A 19,311-nucleotide genomic window follows, 5' to 3' on the forward strand; every position below is an offset into this window, starting at 1 on the left:
GATACAGTTGAGAGGCTATTAGGTGCAAGTACAAAAACTGAGCAATGTATGCCAGCAGTATGTACATATGTAGATTTGACATTCCAAGAATAGACCCATAATCTTGACACATTCGTTAGTACAGCTTTCAGGTGTAAAAAAAGCTTGTTATATTTGATTAAAAACAAATGAGAATGTAATGTGCAAACAGAATTAGAAGTGTTCAGTACTAAACGATTTACATTTTTTTCAAAAATGGTTTAATTTTCTGCTAGAATTCATTATCATAAATAGAAGTAATTTTCAGAGTCATATACAAATGCAGAGGGTATCATTCTCAGAGCTTGTGTAGCCATTAACTAAAGTGATATGAGACATAATGTTAATGTATCTGTGATTGCATATAATTTTCAGCCAAGAAACAGTTCCACAATTCTCTGTGCAGGTCAAACATTAATCTCTTATGAATGTGGTATGGTAAAAAAATCTAATCCATGAATTCTGCTGTCATAATAACCTAGTGCATTTCAATTAGTTAAACGTTTGAATAATAAATGTTGCTTCTGTAGTATGCCTATAAAGTCAGTATAGAAAATGTTTAAATTTCCTTCTCAATATGTTAATTTCTAGAACGCTGAGGAGACTACAGAATAACTCTGTCAAATTGCAGAGAAAGACAAATACTCAATTACATTCAACACTATTTCAAAAATTACAAAGGCAAGTGTTAGTAAAGACAGAGAGGAAAAAACATATGCTGTTAAAGTGTTTTATTATTGAAAACATAAGTGCTGTGTACATAACCTACAACAGTTTCACATTATAGAGGACAGAGTTTATCAGTCATTTTTTGGCATACAGAAGCAGATTTTATTTCACATTCACTATGCCCGATTATATGGCTGTTAAGTTATCACTGGATGATGTCTCCACAAGTATTGACCGTAAGAATTTTAATTCCCCTTCAAGTTGATAGACTTCAGTTTTACCAAATTCATTCTTATTCGCAGCTACGAACACCTGCCCAAGCAAAATGTCTCTCGGAAATGCAGTTTCCCATACCTAAGGGGAAAAAAAAAACTAGGTTAATTCCTATGATTGATTTACTGTAGAATTTGAGTTAGTGTCTTGTCACAGATGTTGTGCACCATGGCTGGACAGGAAGTTAATGACAGGCATCCACCACTAGTCACCAAAATGCCAGGTCTTAGTGGGTACGGTTTGTGCACTCAGTACTTATAGATGGAAACATGCCTTGTCATTAAACTACACAGCTGAACCAGTCTGTACAAGTACACAGAATGTTATCCTCATTGATTCAGCATTTACTTTCCATTATTGATTTTCCAGAAATTAGCACCTTAAGGAGCCCAGCTGCTACTCTGTTACTACCATAAGAAGCTTACAGAAGCTATTCCACTTGTTTATCACATGCCTTGCTGTTAAAAAAAAATATATATATATATATATATATATATATATATATATATATATATATATATATATTTATTTCTACCTGTGTACCCTGTTTAATGTTCTAACTTGTGCTTGTAGTTTGTATGACATTTCTGCACCATCTTATGAGTCATATGCTGCAAGCCTTGATTTGTCGTTTTGATTCCCTCTAAAGGAAGGAGTCAGCAAGGAACTAAACATGACCATTAAGAAGCTAAACACAAGCTGAAAGTATCAGCAGTCAGGGATAACTACACATCCTTCTTTAGTAATTTGCTTCCAACATTTTATTACTCATGCACATCCTAAAGATATAGATAACTGAGTTGCAGACAGATTTTGTGGTAACTTAATCTCATTGACAGTCATTGAAGCTATGCAAATCCCCAAGTCCTATTTGCCTTTTGAAGTTATCTTGGAGCACGTGCTGAATGTACCTTAAAAAAAATAAAAACACCACTCTCATGGGTCCAGGTAATTGAGCTAATAATGTCAGATGTCCCCATTCTGTAGTCCTATCCTGCAGTTAAGTTTAACTTAAGACTGACCAAAGGGTGTGTTACTGTGGTTTGGAAAGCATCTATTGTAATGTCTCATCACAAAGGGGCCCTATAAAATCACACCAGGAAGTACAGACCCATCAGCTAATTTGTAGGGCTATGGAACATATTACTTCTGACTTTATAAATTATGATATTCAAAAACTCATACAATTGGGTCTTCAACAGTTGATTATATAAGGGTTAGTCATGTCTACGGAGTGTAGTACATTTCTAGAAGCAGTGATCATACAGCATATTTAGAGCTGGCCAAGGCCTTCAACACTATACCCGTCTGGCATTGTAAATAAGAAAAAACTCTTTAAGACAGATCCTGGCATTAGATGATTTGCAAACTGGCTGAAGGATGTTTAAAGCCAGGTCATCTGCTAACTATATTTGTTGAGGACTATAAGCTAGGTGGTGGTTGTGCCCTTTTAGATGCAATTTCAGTACAAGAAAGAACAAATATTTACAAACCAGTGGTTTACAGAAAAAGATCTTAAATTGAGTGAAAAAAGCAGTATTGCCAACTTTGATAAACACTGCTCATCTACATCTTACAGTATAGCCAGTATTCCACTCCAAAGAGTCATGGTAGTCAGGAACCTGGGCACTTAGGACAGTAGCTTCCTCCCATAATGCACAAAGCTACTAAATACATTCAATTTAGAAGCCCTGATATCAGCCACAGCTTCTTAAATGAATTCTGGTAATGCACTTGTACCAGATCAGCAACTTCCAGACCCCCTTTCCCCTAAAACATTCATCCAGGACAGATGTATCCTTCACCCCCCTCCCCCTCATTTATGGCTGTAAGTCAGGAAATCCTTCTGCCTTGCCAAACTAAATTTGAAAGTCATCTCATCTAAATCAAAAAGTTTTAAAAAACCTTCTGTACTCGGCACTGATTAGACTACTTGGGAGAAGAAAGTCCCCTTTGGTGTGTGTGTGTGTGTGTGTGTGTGTGTGTGTGTGTGTGTGTGTGTATATATATATATATATATATATATATATATATATATATGTATGTATGTATATAGCCAAATGTATTGTGCTAGAAAGACCCCAAAGGTTCCTAACATTGAAGAATATTGGTCTGAAAACTCTTAGTGATCAAGATAGGCTTTAAGATGTAGCCCTATATTTTGTCTCTTACAAGCTTGTGCAATGGGGATTTATGTCCTGAATTCTGTGCCATGAAAGACCCAATCCTAATGGATCTCTTGTACTTCAGTAAGACAAACAGTTCCACAAGGATTGAAATTAAGAATTTACGCTCCCACTAACATATGAAAAAAATTGAAGGGATAAATGGTTACCCAACCTCTGCAACAAATGTCTTTACATCCTAAATAGAGTGGCACCCCTACTTCTTTCAAGAAGAACTTAGATAATTGAATGACCATCCACAAAGTTACCCCTGGCTGACATGTTTTGCCATCCTTGAAGCAGCAAGCATTTCCCAAGGGGGTATGAGTGTGAGCAATGCACAGACTGGCTATTAACTTAGTTGCTTTGTAATGCATGTGACCCTTGCTCTCCCTGCTCTTTGGGGAGGTCTGGGTAGTGGATATCCCATCATACTTTGAGGTAAGTACTTCTTAATTTTCCCTATCATTGAACACCATCCTCTCTCCTTCAACAAATGAACATGAAACTTCCTCAGGTACTCTGCTGAATAACCCCACATCTATGAGGAGAGTTTACTCTGCTGGCTTAACCACAAAGTACCTGCTACAGTTTCTGCATTTGTTAGTAGCTGTGTCTGTTTAACTAAGTTAGGAAATATGTGTGAGGTCCTACTCCTTAATGAAAACAAGCAAGTCACCAGCACACAGTTAATGTCTCCCTTATGCTTTACTGGCATTCATATTAACTCTTTGATGATGCTTTATTCTTGACTCAGAACCCAGTGCACACCTTTTCTATTCCAGTAACATGAGTAGACACTTTCATTTTCCACAACACGAACTTGGGTATTGGCTCTAGTAAAAACAGAGCTAATCAAATTTTTGGAGCTTTTTATTTCTGGAAATAAGTTGTTTACTTGGGAGCAATGTGTGCTCCCCTACATCCTTATTGATGTCACCTGTGTCTTTTAGTTCAGGGTGATATCACACATGGCTTGGGTATAAAACTATGATTACAAGATGGACCACTTTCGCCGTTATGAAAATAATGTGAGGCTCATGGTGCATAAGAGGATGTAGCTTTCATAACCCTTTTTAACAGAAACGTAAATAAAACTTTTAAACCAAAGATCTGATGTCCTCCTCATTCTTCCTCAATGAATGGGTTACAGATCCTATGCTCAGATCTGACTCAAGTCACTTACCTCAGACTTTGGATTCAACTCTCTAGCTCCTCACTGTACCCACAATGCACTAGTCCATCCCCAGCACCTCAGATCTCATTTGCTGCCATCACGTACAGATGTGGGATTATTCTCTTGCAGTCCTTGTTATAGTTGTTACTTTTGCAAGGAAGAACAATTCATTTCTTTTGTCTGAATTCCTTTCTATTTTTTTATTAAACCTCCTTCTTAATTATTCGGACACTGTTTGCGTCAGGTTTTTTCTACTATTATAAAAAATAAAATATAATTTTAAATAAAAAAAACTGTTCTTATCTTTCTTCTCTTCTTCCCTTCCTTCAATTTTTGTAGTGGCATGGCTGACAAGCCAACAGGCTTCAAAAATTGCACTTACTTTGGGGCATAAAATCCCCAACTCAGGTGGCCACAAGGAGTGCAATTACTGCTTGGGACCAGTTAATTTAAGCACAAGCTGCTCTGTGCAGTTTTTAATTCATGAGCTATAGCTGATAGGTGAAACTGGTTCCCAAGGGTTTGCTTCCTCACTCATCTTCCTCATCTTCAGGGTCTCAAACCCACCAGTAAGTCTTCAAAAGCTCTATCCAAGCACAGGAAGCTGTCACCTCCAAAGTCTCTCAAGACTCCTTCAGAGCCGCCATGGAAAGTTCCTAAATTATCAGATCCAATTTTGTCTGATCTGAAAAGAGACACTGTGGATCCAAAGCCTTTAGGTGTGAAAACATCAGATCACATTGTTATCTCTGCTAGTCTGACCACTCAAATTACAGATTCCAAGTTTTTGGATCCAAAGCCTAGCACTTCCTACACTACAATGATTTGTTCTCCTGAGTTTCTCATAGATCCTACCTCCCCCTTGGCTCCATTCCCCTTTTAAGCAGACACCAAAAAGCACTCCAGACCTCAGTCAACCACCTCATCTAACAGGTCCTCTAGGAGTGTATCTGAAACAGATGTGGATAGGATGAGTGAGGAAGCAAACCCTTGGAGGTGTGTCCATATTCATTAAGGATATCCAGGCTAGTTGCACAGCATAATGCATCCGCAGTTATCCAAGTGCAACAAACTTTGGGCAAAACTGCAATCCAATTGTAGCTTGCTACAGATCCTCCACCATGCCCCAGGATTCCCACTTCTCTTTTCTTGATATACTGGAAAATATTAGGGCTCAACCAAACACCCTAATAATGGGTGATTTCAACTACCCCACCATTAACTGGGAAAACTACTCATGTACCAACTCCTTCACTCAATGCTTTCTGGAATTCATAAATTCCAATGCTCTGGATCAACTTATCAACACCCCCACCAGGGGCAACAATATCCTAGACCTAGTCATTACCAACATGAGTGACTGGTATTCCACACCTGAAGTCAACTCCTCGTTGATCAGATCCAACCATAAGCTAATCACCCTGGATATCCGCATCCCACCCCCACCCACCATTAAAAAACCATGGTAAAAAACTTCTCCAAAGCCAACTTCATGCTTCTTAAGACAGAAGTGGTGAACTTCATGACACCCATGCAGATGTACAATACAGTTACAACTGCTGAATCCTACACAAATGCACGCTATATACACTTACACGAGTGCATGGATTGTGCTATCCCAAACAGAACCCAGACGCAATCCTCCAAAAAAAGAAAGCCAATCTGGTGGTCCGCTGCCATAAACAAACTCTACAACAGAAGGAAGAAACTGTTGCAAAAGAGAGTAAAATCCCATGAGTGGAGGAGCTCCCTGGTCAGCCTCAGTAAGAAGCTGAGATCCCTTATAAGATCCTCCAAAGCTAGCTACGAAAACAAAATCGGCACTGATTCTAAGAGCAACCACAAAGCATTCTATAGTTATGTCAAGAATCTCAATAGCAACATCCAGATCTGCTCTGAGTTACAGCACACCGGCACAAAAATTACAGAACCAACTGATATTGCCAACATCCTGGCAGATAGGTTCAGTGCTATCTTTACCCCCCCCTCACCCCCTAAAAGGCCCATATCTATACAGGAAGAATGCAGAATGCCTGTAATCACATCTAGACTATGCAGGAAAAAGCTGCACTCTCTAAAGCCAAAACCACAGCATCCATGGGACTGGACAACATCCCAGGCTGCGTTTTACATGAACTTCAGAATGAACTGGCTCCCCACCTAAGCATCATGTTCAGTCATAGTCTGACGTCAGGTTTTGTGCCCACTGAATGGCACACAGCAACAGTTATCCCACTCCACAAAGGGGGAGCCACCACTGATCCTGGGAACTATCGCTCTATTAGCCTGACAAGCCTGGTCTGCAAGGTCATGGAACATATCACATGGAACTCCTAAAGACATTGGTAACCTCCAAACTCTGGATCCCACCCAGTTTGGGTTTGTGAAAGGCAGATCATGCCTTCTGAACCTGATCAACTTCTTTGAGGCAGTCACCAAAGCCGTAGATGAGGGTAAGGTGGTTCACACAGCCTATTTTGACCTCACCAAGGCTTTCAACACCATCCCCCATTCTGGAATTAAAGCTAAACTCACTAAACTAGGTATAAATCCCTACGTCACAAGATGGGTTGCCAACTGGCTCACTGACAGAACCCACACTGTAAAAGTTGCAAACTCCAAATCTGACTTCAAACCAGTGGCAAGTGGAGTACCATAGGGTTCAGTCCTGGGACCTCTCCTGTTTGGTGTCTACTTCTCTGAAGTGCAGGCTAACACAGAAGGCCTCTGGCTAATGAAGTTTGCAGATGACTTCAAACTAGGAGCCACAGTTGAGTCCCCAAATGATGTGGACATCCTACAGAAGGGCCTCATAGAGACAGATGTCTGGTGTCAGAGGCATGGCTTCAAGCTCAATGCCAAAAAGTGCATTGTCATCCCCTTTGGTAAAAACTCTGTACCCATGAACTACCACATAAACTGCAGTCTACTTAACGCTGAATGTGTGATAAGAGACCTTGGGACCCTTGTGGAGAGTAGTTTCTCCTTTGATAATCACATCACCACAGTAGTCACGAAATCCTTCTATGTGGCACACCTCATCACAAAAGGGTTCTCATCCAGGAAAAAAGTGGTTATTGTTCCCCTCTACTCGGCACTCATTAGACCCATTATAGAGTACAACGTCCCTTTTGGAATGTACCTCACAAGCCACCTGCAGCAGCTGGAAAGGCCACAGAAGGACCTCACAAAAAGGATTACTGGCCTCAAACAGATGCCCTACACTGACCGTCTCAAAAAACTCTAGCTTTACTCTGTAGCATATTGCCTACTCCGAGGAGATCTCTGCCTAACATATAAAGCTATGTTAAACCCAGAGCTGTTGGACATGCTACACCTAAAGAAATCCCAATCCTTCCGAGCTACATGCTCTAGGGACCTAAATCTTGTCACCACACTAAACAGGACATGCTGGAGGGATAGAGTCCTTTCCCATAGACTTACTATACTCTGGAACAAGCTACCCATCTATGTCAAGCAAAGTTCCTCAGCATTCTTCAAGAAAAATCTTGATGAGTGGATGAGAAATAGGAAATACACCCCAGGGATCACTTTTGTGGCTCTGCTCAACAGGGGCACAGGAAATTAACTTTCTTGGGTGAGCCAGGGAACCTTGTTGGCTAGGCTTAGTTAGGCCCTTGGGCTGATAGCCTAGTACCTACCTGTGAACCTATAATGTGAAAGTTTCACAGAGCTCAGATCCATATAGGGGTTATCTCTGTTCCTTCCCCTATTGGATCCATGAGTCTTCCTACCACTGTGCACACAGTCTGGCATTCATCTTCAATTTGCCCTTCGATTTTGGTGCCCCAGGACCCGACAGCCAGATAGTTCCAGTTTCGGGTCTGAAGAGAATTACTTCTTTGACTCCAGCAGTATCCCTGACCACTTCTACTCCTTTGAGTTTGGATCCTAAAATGTCCCAGAGCTGAAGCACTGGATTTGTGGGGGTCAGGATTTATTCCAATGATGTCAGATCTATCCCTGTGCCCTTTGGAGCCTCAGTGCTGTACAGCTCAGGTCCAATTCCCTCCTCCAGACATGGATCAGGTCATAGTCTTGATCTACACATAATGAATCACTCAGCTCCAGTGCAGGTGGCCATGTTTTCTCTGGACCTGTTTGTCTTCAAGGTTCTGGAAAGGGACTTTTCTCATTCTAGAGATCCAGTTTCTCATCCTCCCTCAGATCCTACCCCTGTTCCTTTTTCAGTTTTGAGTTCTGAGTCCATCAGACCTATTCCACAGTGACAAGCCAGTTCCACCTAGCTTCCAGTTCATTTCTGTGGAGGAACTTCCCCTCTCTTCTGATACCTCTCCGAACATCCACCCTAGGAGGTCCATTGGAAGAGAACATGCAAGAGGAGGCACATAGTCACCACTGGAATCTCTCACTGAAGATACTTATTTTGAGGTAGGAGAAGGATCCACCAGATCACTACCTGATGACATTTCCTTTGGAGACATATTAGAGATTGTTAAACAAAAAGGTGGTTGGTCTTTCAACAATCCATCTCCAGAGGAGTCAGTATTTCTGGAGGCTTTTGGTTCTGGTCCATCTATGTCTTTGATGCCCCCCCCCCAGGCAGATTAGCTTATCGATCTGGTCTCTTACCAGGCATGGAAGGAGCTGGATTCCATTGAACCAATTCCACTTTGCCCTGACAAGTTCTTAACCCCACCAAAGGATAAACCCCACTGGAGGAAAGAAGTATCTGTCAAAGCAATGGTTGTGGTGGCAAGCAGCTAGAAGAGCAGAGCTACCTCTGTCCACCTGCCTAACAGAGGGTCTAGAGCACTGGACAGATTTAGAAAGTGTGTTTTTGCTTCAGTGTTTACCCTGACTCCTTAAACACTCCTGAAGTGCTGCCCGACTGCCCACCTCTGGAGACAGTTGAGAAAGTTTGTCCTTGCAAGCAGATACCTGGGCTTCTATAACAAAAGCTGGGTGTTAAAAATAATATCCAGAGGTTACTTCATACGATTTTCTCAACCCCCAATCTCCAAAAGGAAGAAGCTTCCTGACATTTCACCTAGTCAGAGGAAGGCTGCAGCACAAACAGTTCAAAAGTTGCTAGACAAGAGAGTCATCCATGTGGTCCCACCAGACCAAACTGGATTTGGAACATACTTGTGTTTCTTTTTAGTGACAAAAAAGACAGGAGACCTGAGACAAATTTTGGCTCTAAGCAAACTAAATCAATTTCTGAAAAAGAAAAAAATGTTCCCAATGGTCATGCTTCAGTCCAATCTGCCTTTTCTACGCAAGGACAATTGTGTGTGCTCCATAGATCTTCAGGATGCATACTATTACATCAAAACAGACAGTGCTCCCAAAGACACTTACACTTTCTACTGAGAACCACTCACTACCAATTCAAAGCCTTGCCCTTTGGACTCACCACAGCCCCCAGGGTGTTCAGTATGTGTATGGCAGTGGTGGCAGCTCCCTTGAGCTTAAAAGGATTCCAAGTGTTTCCATGTCTAGATGACTGGCTCCTGACCACTCCTACCATGCTCACAACAGTCCTGGGACTATTTGCTCCAGATTTGTCCCACACAGTCATTTATGCCAAATCAAACATGACACCAGTACAGAGTCTGGAGTTTATTGGTGCACATCTGAACACAACAATGCAGATTGCCTCTTTGCCTACTCATCATATAGACCTACTCAAATCTCAGGGTCATTGAAGTTTCTCTCTTCTGGCTCCTCCATCCAGAAAAATCCTCAAAGCTTTAGGGTCTATTGCAGCAGCAATAGTTCTACTTCTTTTAGCATGTTACTTTATGCATGTCCTTCTATGGACTGTAGCTGTTCAGTGTTCTTGTGCTCAACAACCCTATTTTTTCCAGTCAAGCTTACACAAATATGCAAACTCCACATTCACTGGTGGATCCAGTCAGATGACATTTACCTAGACTGGCCATTTGTTTTTCCTCCCCCATTGGCCACAGTAACCACGGACACCTCCCAATCGGAGTGGGGGGGCATTACTTGGGAAGGACAGTCCAAGGCATGTGGTCTCCCCAAGTGATCAATTCACATATCAATATCCTGGAGATGAGAGGAGTCCTTTTAGTGTTGCAGGCATTTCAAGATGCTCTTCTTCTTGGAACTATTGTGATTCAAATTGACAGTATGGCTGTAGTCTGGTACATCAACAAACAAGGGAGAAGCAGGTCTTACCCTGTTTGCCAAGAGGCTATGAGAGTGTGACAATGGGCGATTTCTTCCAACCACTTCCTAGTAGCAGTGCACATTCTGGGAAAATTCAGCGTACTAGCAGAAAAACTCAGCAGGTCCATTCTGATCGCTCATGAGTGTTCTCTCAATCAGTGGTGGAGGAAAATTTGCATCATTGGGTCCAGCCTTGCTGTGACCTCTTTGCTTCCCCCCACAACAAGTGCAGCAGGTATTTTGCCCTGATCCCCCCCTCAGGGGGAGTCACCAAGATATGCTGTAGTCCATGTTTGGCCATCCAGTCTACTTTATGCTTATCCTCCACTCCCTTTGATCCCAAAAATTTCTACAGAAAATTTGGTTGAAGAGTTCAGTCATCCTCATTACTCCTTTCTGGCTTCACCAGGTGTGGTTCCCCGTCCTTTGATCTCATCTTCATTATCCTCCCTGGATACGGGACCCAACTCCAGATCTTCTCTCCCACCCCTCAGGGATGAATCGTCCTAATATCCCAGCCCTCAAACTAACTGCATGGTTTCTCCAATTCCATTAATAGCCAGACAGCCCAGGCTTTCTTCTCCAGTATGTACCATTTTATGTCCTCACAGAAAGACTCCTCCAAAAAGGTTTACAGGAACAAATGAAAAAGATTTTCCTTTTGGGCCTTAAGAAACAGCATTGACCCTTTTACTGCACCTGTCTCTGTTCATGATTTTCTGTCTGCTCTTTTCAAAGAAGGTGCTAGTTTTTCAATGATTAAACTACAGTTGACAGTCATATCAAATGTTCATACAGGGATTAAAAATTATTCTTTGTCTGCTTCTAAGTTATGTAGGGCTTTCTTGAAGGATCCTTCACCTTCCTGAGATTTGACAATGATATTACAGGGTCTGACTAAAAAAACCCTTTGAACTTTCAGCAAAAAATAGTTTAAAATATGTATCTTGGAAAGTGGCCTTTTTAGTGGCTATTATTTCTGCTGAAAAGATTTCTGAACTCCAGGCTCTTTTATCAAAGAACTCTGTACATTATTTTCCATAAAGACAGGGTTACCTTATGAACTAACCCTTTTTTTTAAGACCTGAAGTGTCTTCTGAATCTAACATTAACCAAGCCATTCCTTTTCTGGTTCTTTTCCAAAATTTTCAAATAAAGGAGAATACATGCTTCATCTTCTGGATGTGCACATGCAATTATGTTTTTATTTACAAAGAACTAAAGAAAATCAGAAAATCAGACCAGCTGTTTGTCTCCTTCACAACAAAATCAACTGGGTTATCTAGAATCTAAAGTTACATTGGCTAAATGGATAACTAACTGCTTTTCATGGATCTACTCCCAACAAGGCATTTTTCTACCAAGACTGCCTAAGCCCACTCAACTAGATCAATGGCCATTTCATCTGCTTTGTGGTTAAGAACTTCTATTGATGATGTTTGCGCAGCAGCCACATGGTCCACTGCTCATACCTTTGTAATCATTGCAAACTGGGCCTAATCTCTAGAAGCAGAGCTGCCTTTGGTTCAGCAGTTCTCCAGGATATACTTCCATGAGGGCCACCCAAGATTAACATAGCTGGGGACTCTCACATTCATTGAGGAAGAATGAAAAGGGCAACGGATGATTTAAAAGTTAAGTACTCATCATAACTAGGCATCTGTGTTGTTCATTTACATTTGTCCTTAACTCTACCTACCCCTTCCTATAACCTTCTAGAGTGACCCTTTTTGTTGGAACTTCTATTTCCGGGTTTGAGTCCTATTGTGTTATCTATCCTTTTCTTTAACTACTTAATGTAGACTTTATGGCAGCAAACTTGATCTGAGGTACTGGGGATGACCTAGGGAATTATGGGTAGAGGGAGGAGCTTGAGAGTTGGCTCTAAACTCTGAAGTATGCATCTGAGTCGGATCCAAGGATCGGATTTGTAACCCATTCATTGAGGAAGAATGAAAATGAACAACACAGATGCCTAGTTATAGTGAGTACATAACTTTTAAGTAACTGAAGTACTATATATATTGTAAAGAAGATAAAAGGACTGGAGGTGGGAATGAGCAAATTCCATAAAAAAGATGGAATTTGTGGTAATAGTACATACAAAATGCTACTCAGGAGGAGAATGAGGAGAAGGAATGAGATTTAATGGAGGCAAGGAACTGAGGATTGTATGTAATGCTGGAGTGAATGAAAGTTGAATACAAATATATATATATATATTGCCTGATAGTAACAATAGAAACTGTTGTTACAGTTTGTTACACCCATGTTACATATGATTTAATAAAGAGGGTACAGGGTTTATCTTCTGAGACCTAGGTAGCTGGGTAAGAACAAAAAGGCAGATCTCTTGGAAGGTATACTGATAATGTTGAACAGTGAGTGATTACTGAAGGAAAAGATGATGGACCTTGTGAAAAAAAAAGTTCCAAAAGACGTCTGGGATCTGTAAAACTTGGCACATCATTGTGGTGTCTTCTCCAACAAGAGAATGTTTTTTCCATTTTGACAGATAAATGTTTGGACTACATGTCTGTTGCTTCTTCAAAGATCTGAATGACCTGCATTTAAGATAAAGTAATACTGGAAATCAGAACCCTAGGATCCAGGCTGTGTGAGGTGGAGAACCTCTGCTGTTGGATGAAGAATCATGTGTTGGTGTTGGAAGATGAGATTCTCCCTAGGAGGAAGACCCAAGCAGTATGCAATGCTGTCTAAGTGAGCTAAGGAAACTGTGGCTGGCTGATTCATATAATTTTATTTTCACCCTGACTAGATGACTGGTAGGGGAATTAATTAGATTTTTTCCCAGCGTGTTCACAAGGCATTGTAAAATCTGTCCAAATACAGAGTAGCTGAGCATCTAATTTGGAGGATAACAGTTCAACATTGTTAATCAGATGCCATTGGAATGAAAACTATCTGACTGAAAATGTTTTTTTTTTCTTTTTCCTAGTTAAGATCTCTGCTTGCCACATACCTTTTACAAATGTATTCTCTCCCTCTGAGCATGCACAACAGTGGAGTAAGACAGAAGAAATTTGGTTTTGAACAGGGCTACTCTACCTCTCCCAAAGCACCTGTCACAAGCAGTGTACCCCAGAGTTCAGTCCTTGGATCCCTCCACTTTGATATTTACTTCACTGATGTCTAAGATACTGTTAAGGGTTTATGGCTGACCCAAGTTTGAGGATGACTGTAAACGTGATGCCAGCATAAACTACCCCCAGAGGATGCCAAGGTTCTCCGAGGGTATTTCCCAAACCAATAGCTAGTATTAAAACCATGGAATAAAACTGAATGCCAAGAAATGTGTAATAGTATCCCTCAAGCAAGCAACAAGACCCTTGTAACTATCACACTGGCAACAGACCTCTGAAAATCTATCCAATAGTTCTGGACATGGGAGCATGTGTAGACAACAAACTCTCTGACCACGCCGTATCCAGTATTGTAAGAAAGTACTTTTTATTGCACACCTTATTACTAGGAATATGGCATCCAAGTCCAGAGTTGTGATCTTTCTACTGTAGTCTGCACTCATCCGGCTAATCATCGAGTACAATGCCCTCTTTGGTATGTACCTGTCCAAACATTTCACAAAATCTAACACCCACACTTCTTACTAAAGAAATCAAGGGAATCTGGCACAAAAATTATGCAGACCATCTTAATGTCTTAGGCTGCTGACAGATGTGACCTCTGCCTCTTGTACAGAGTCTCAAAAGTCCCTATCCTATCAGACCTTCTGCACATTTACAAGTCCAATGGGGGCATAAACACCCAAGCAAGCAAGTGATCTAATTTCTCTTTCAACAGAAATATGCTGAAGGGATAGATAAGTACCACAGAGAATACCACTTCGTTAGAATTGCCTTCCTTTCCACATAAAGCAAAGCAATTTTGTTACACTATTCAAATGTAATATGGACAAGTGGATAGGTAACCACAAATTTACCTTTGGTTTAGCACACTGGTCTCTCATGGATAGGGGCAACATGTAAATGTTCTGCTTTTCTCTGGGTTTTTCATATGCAAAATATAAGTGCTAAAAACATAATGGGAATGTATGGCTAGGCTTCTAAAGATCCTCATGGATCAGTAGCCCATTAATGCCAATGAAAGTCATGCAGCCGTGAAGTGAGATGATATTTGTAAATTAGCCTGGGGACATAGGGATATACCAAACTCTGACATGCATGCATAAATACATTTACAAATAAGTACCAATCTGATGTTGTTAATCTTCATTCATTCCTTACTGATGTGTTATCAGTTCCATCCTCAGAACTGAGCCAGCCTCATACCAAGCTCGCGTCAGCCAAAAACTCTTGTGCCAAGATCCTACCCACAATGCTCTGCTCCCTGTTACCTCAGATCTCATTTGCCACTTTGCTGTACAGCCATGTCAAGCCATTCTCTCTCAGCTAAGTGAACAATTTTTTTGAAGTTTTTCCATTGTTAGTGTTTAGAAAGTTTTCTGTTAGTTACTATCTCTATCCTCCTACCCTATCGCAACCTTGAGACTCTCTCCCTATAGTAATTTTCCTTTTCTTACCTTTGAGGTAATTCTCCATTATCATCATTAGTAATCTTTCTTCCCTCCCTTTCTTACTCTTCTGGGTAGTTTTTCTTAACCTCTTGGTATTGTCGTACTTCTCCCTTCATATCATTATGTCGGATAAGAAAAGTAGTTTTGGTTTCAAACAATGTACAGAATGTGGCCATACGTTACTGCTTTCTGATGGCCATGATTTATGTGTCTATTGCTTGAATGTGTCCCACCTTTCAGTGGACCTCCATGTGGGATTTGTAGAAATTTTTCGACTATGACTCTCAATGAAAGGAAAAATAAATTAATTCTAAAAGGCCTCCTTAAAACTCCTTTCTGCGAGGCTATCTCTGGGTCGGAGGGCTCACCCCCTCCTGCTAAACCCCATAAGAGGGGTTCTTCTTCTTCCTCTTTGAGGTCTCTCACTTCATCTCCCTTTGGAGATCGTAAGGAGTCGACTCACAAAAAGGTAAAAATTTTGAGCCCAGCGCTGCCATCTGTGGTCCTTTTCGGCCGCAGCCTCGGCATCACCCCAGTTGATTCTTACTCCACCTATGTCCTCTTTATCACCACCAGCACCGGAGTTCCCAGTTCATAGATTCATAGGTTCATACTAGGCTATCTGCCCTAGGGCATTTATAAGCCTAGCCAGAGTGTGTTTGGCTTTCGCCACCCATTTTAAATTAATTTTGCTATGCCCTTTTTCGAGGTTAGTATACTGTGCCTCTGTCTAACAGTGACACAGAAGTGATACCCTGGGTAAACCTACGATCTCCCATCCACTCATCAAGATTCATCTTGAAGAGAGTCAGTGAGGGACTCTGCCTAACCTGGACTGGGATTTTATTCCAGAGTGAAGGGAGCCTCTGGATTATGAATCTGTCCCTCCAGCATGTCCTATTTATTTCAGTGCTGAGGTTCAAGTCTCTCGAGCGCGTAGCTTGACGGGATTTGGATTTTCTGAGGTGCAGCATGTCCATTAATTCTGGGTTGGACATGGCTTTATATGTCAGGCACAGATCACCTCTGAGCAGGCGGTATGCCACTGAGTAGAGCTGGAGTTTCTTTAACTGGGCAGCTTATAGCATCTGTTTGAGCCCTTTGATCCTCTTGGTGAGGTACTTTTGGGGTCTTTCCAGTTGCTGCAGGTGTCTGGTAAGGTACATCCCAAGGGCATTGTACTCAATTATGGGCCTGATGAGGTATGAGTAAAGAGGCACGATGACCTCCCCTGATCTAGATGTGAATCCCTTCATGATTAGGTGGGCTATATAAAATGTTTTTCTAACCACTTTGGCCACGTGGTTGTCAAATGAGAGATTGCTATCAACTTGGGTCCCCAGGTCCCTAATTACTTTTTCCATACTTAATGGATTACCACCTATGTGGTAATTTGTGGGCACTTTGTTTTTGCCAAAGGGGATGACTATACACTTTTTGGCGTTTAGCTTGAGGCCATGGCTCTGGCACCAGTCGTCTGTTTCTATGAGGCCCTTTTGGAGGATGCTTGTGTTGGCTGGAGAGTCGATTATGGCTCCCAGTTTGCAGTCATCTGCGAACTTGGTCAGCCACAGTCCTTCCGTGTTGGCCTGTACCTCCGAGAAATATATACCGAACAAGAGAGGTCCCAGGACTGAGCCTTGTGGGACACCACTTGTAACTGGTTTGAAGTCTGACATGGCTCCAGCAATTCTAACCATGTGGGTTCTGTCTTTGAGCCAGTTGGCAACCCATCTAGTGACATAGGGGTTTATATTTAAGCTGGTGAGCTTATCTATAATGCCCGAGTGGGGTATTGTATCGAAGGCTTTTGCGAGGTCCAGGTAGGCTGTGTGGACCACCTTCCCCTCGTCAATGGCCTTGGTGACTGTTTCAAAGAAATCAACCAGGTTTAAGAGGCAGGATCTGCCCTTAACAAAGCTGAACTGGGTAGGATCCAGTGTCTGTAGGTCCCCAATATCTTTATTTATGAGGTCCATGATGATCCTTTCCATAGCTTTGCAGTCCAAGCTAGTCAGGCTTATGGGGCGATAGTTTCCAGGATCTGTTGAGGCACCACCTTTGTGGAGAGGGACTACTGTTGCTGTACGCCACTCTATGGGTGCATATCCTGTGGTAAGGCTGAGATTGAACAGTAGTTTTATTTTTGGGTTTAGCTCTTCTTGGAGTTCATGTAGGATGCAGCCCGGGACACCATCTGGTCCCATTGATGCTGTGTTTTTTGCTTTGGAGAGGGCGGCTCTTACCTGAGCATCTGAGATGTCAGGGGGGCAGCACACTGCTGGGATAAATATTTGCCCTTTTGGTGGGGGGGGGGGAGTTTGCGCTGAACCTGTCAGCTAGGATGTTGGCAATGTCTGTGGGTTCGGTGTGTTTTTTGTCATTTTGGACTAATTCTCAGCATATCTGGGAATTCCCACCCAGGTTCCTGACATAACTAAAGAAAGCCTTGTGATTATCCTTAGTGTCCTGTACAAATTTTCTCTCTAAGCTGGCCTTAGATGATTTTATGAGTGCCCGTAGTTTTTTGCTAATACCGATCAGAGATGCCTTCCCTTTTTGGGATTTTGCTCTATCATGTAGTAGCTTCCTCCTTCTATTGTATAGTTTGTTTATGGCTGGGGTCCACCAGACAGGACGTCTGCCTTTGGAGGATTGGGTCTTGGTTTTATTTGGGATTGAATGATCCATGCATTCCTGAAGGTGTTCATAGAATGCGTTTATAAAGGATTCTGTGGTTTGGGCCATATTTTCCACAGGCCCGGGGGCTTTGAAGGATTCCACCTCGGTTTTGAGGAGTGTGAAATTTGCTTTAGAGAAGTTTTTCACTGTGGTTTTCTGGGCAGGGGGTGGGGACGGGATGTGAATATCCAGTGAGATTAGTTTATGGTCTGATCTTACCAGTGAGGGATACACTTCTGGTCTGGAGCATAGAGTCCCCATGTTGGTGATGATCAGGTCCAGTATGTTTTCCCATCTTGTGGGAGTGGTAACAAGTTGTTCCATAGCATTTGAGTTTATAAATTCTAGGAACCTTTGGGCTAGAGTGTTGGAGCTAGAGTAATGCTCCCAGTCTATGTTTGGGTAGTTGAAGTCACCCAATATAATGGTGTTTGGAGAGACCTTCATATTTTCCAGTGTTCTCAGGAAGGCCGAGTGGGGTTCCTGGGTTTGGGAGGGTGGTCTGTAGCAGGCTATAAACTGGAAGGTAGTTTTATCCACTGTTAGTTGCACATGGATAGTCTCTGATGCTTCGTGCTGTGCCACCAACCGGAGGTGTGGGTATCTTTGACGAATATTGATACTCCCCCTCCTTTTATGGTTTGGTCCAAGGTTTGGGGCCGAAAAGCATGATATGAGGTATAACCTGGTAGTGCTGGGGTGCTCTCGGGAGCCTTGAACCAGGTTTCTGTTACTGCACAGATATCGATGTTCTCCATGCTAAGGAGAGTTTCGAGTGCGTGCATCTTGAGGTTTAGACTTCTGGCGTTGAGTAGCATTACTCTTAGTTTCTTATCCCTTGTGATACATATGGAGTTGGGTTTGTCTTTTGAGCCTTGCCTAAAAAAGGCACTATGGGGGTGGCAAGAGCCTTTGCCAATATCCGAAAGCCCAGGGGTGACAGGTGCAAGCCATCCCTAGCAAAGCATCGTGGCTTGTCGAGTATGTCATCCCAGGCTGAGTGACCTGAGTGCTTGTGTTATGTGACGGATCCTAGCGTCCGACAGGCAGCTCACCGTGACCTTCTTCTTGTTCAGCCTGGAGAGCGGGACGTCAGTGTGCCTGGCGATAGAGTCACCTATTACAAGTGTATCAGGTGTGTTGTTCAGCCTTAAGAGCTGTGACTGTTCGGCACACTGGCTTTGTGAGCTATGTGTTGCACGTGTTTTGTTTTGGGGTAGCGGTTGCTTGGGTGTCTGCTTTGGAGGTCTCCGCTGCTTAGGCAGATTTTTATTTAGAGCCTCAGAGTATGTTTTTGTGTGTTTATGTGTTTGGTTTGCTGTCGTGGTAGGTCTGTGTGAGACTGGAATTGTAGTGAGTGTGGTTTCCTTCTCCTGACTGGTTACGCCAGTACTGAGTTGAGAGAGCTTAGCCTCCAGTTTGGCTATATGGTTGCATCTCTCACATGTGTTGGAATTTGTTGGGAGGAGGTGAGGGTTGTCTGTGTACATGAGGCAGTTGTAACATTGCCTCAAGATTCCCAGATTCACCAGCTGGACCAGAGAGGAGATTGACAACTGACCTTTGGACATGCTAGAATAGTATTGGGAATT

At 42.2% G+C, this 19,311-nt stretch overlaps 1 protein-coding gene across 1 annotated transcript in view; it reads right to left on the reverse strand.

The window, feature by feature from the left end:
- Positions 1–873: 873 nt before the first annotated feature.
- LOC122806100 (calpain-5-like) overlaps positions 874–19,311 on the reverse strand; it is a 177,296-nt gene continuing 158,858 nt past the window's right edge. Inside the window, exon 13 of the mRNA XM_044076338.1 lies at positions 874–1,041. Coding sequence (XP_043932273.1) covers positions 874–1,041 — 168 coding nt within the window. The remainder of the gene's footprint in view (positions 1,042–19,311) is intronic.

This window comes from Protopterus annectens, chromosome 7.part0 (assembly GCF_019279795.1).
Source record: "Protopterus annectens isolate FY-2018-M chromosome 7.part0, PAN1.0, whole genome shotgun sequence".
Taxonomy (NCBI): Eukaryota; Metazoa; Chordata; order Ceratodontiformes; family Protopteridae; genus Protopterus; species Protopterus annectens.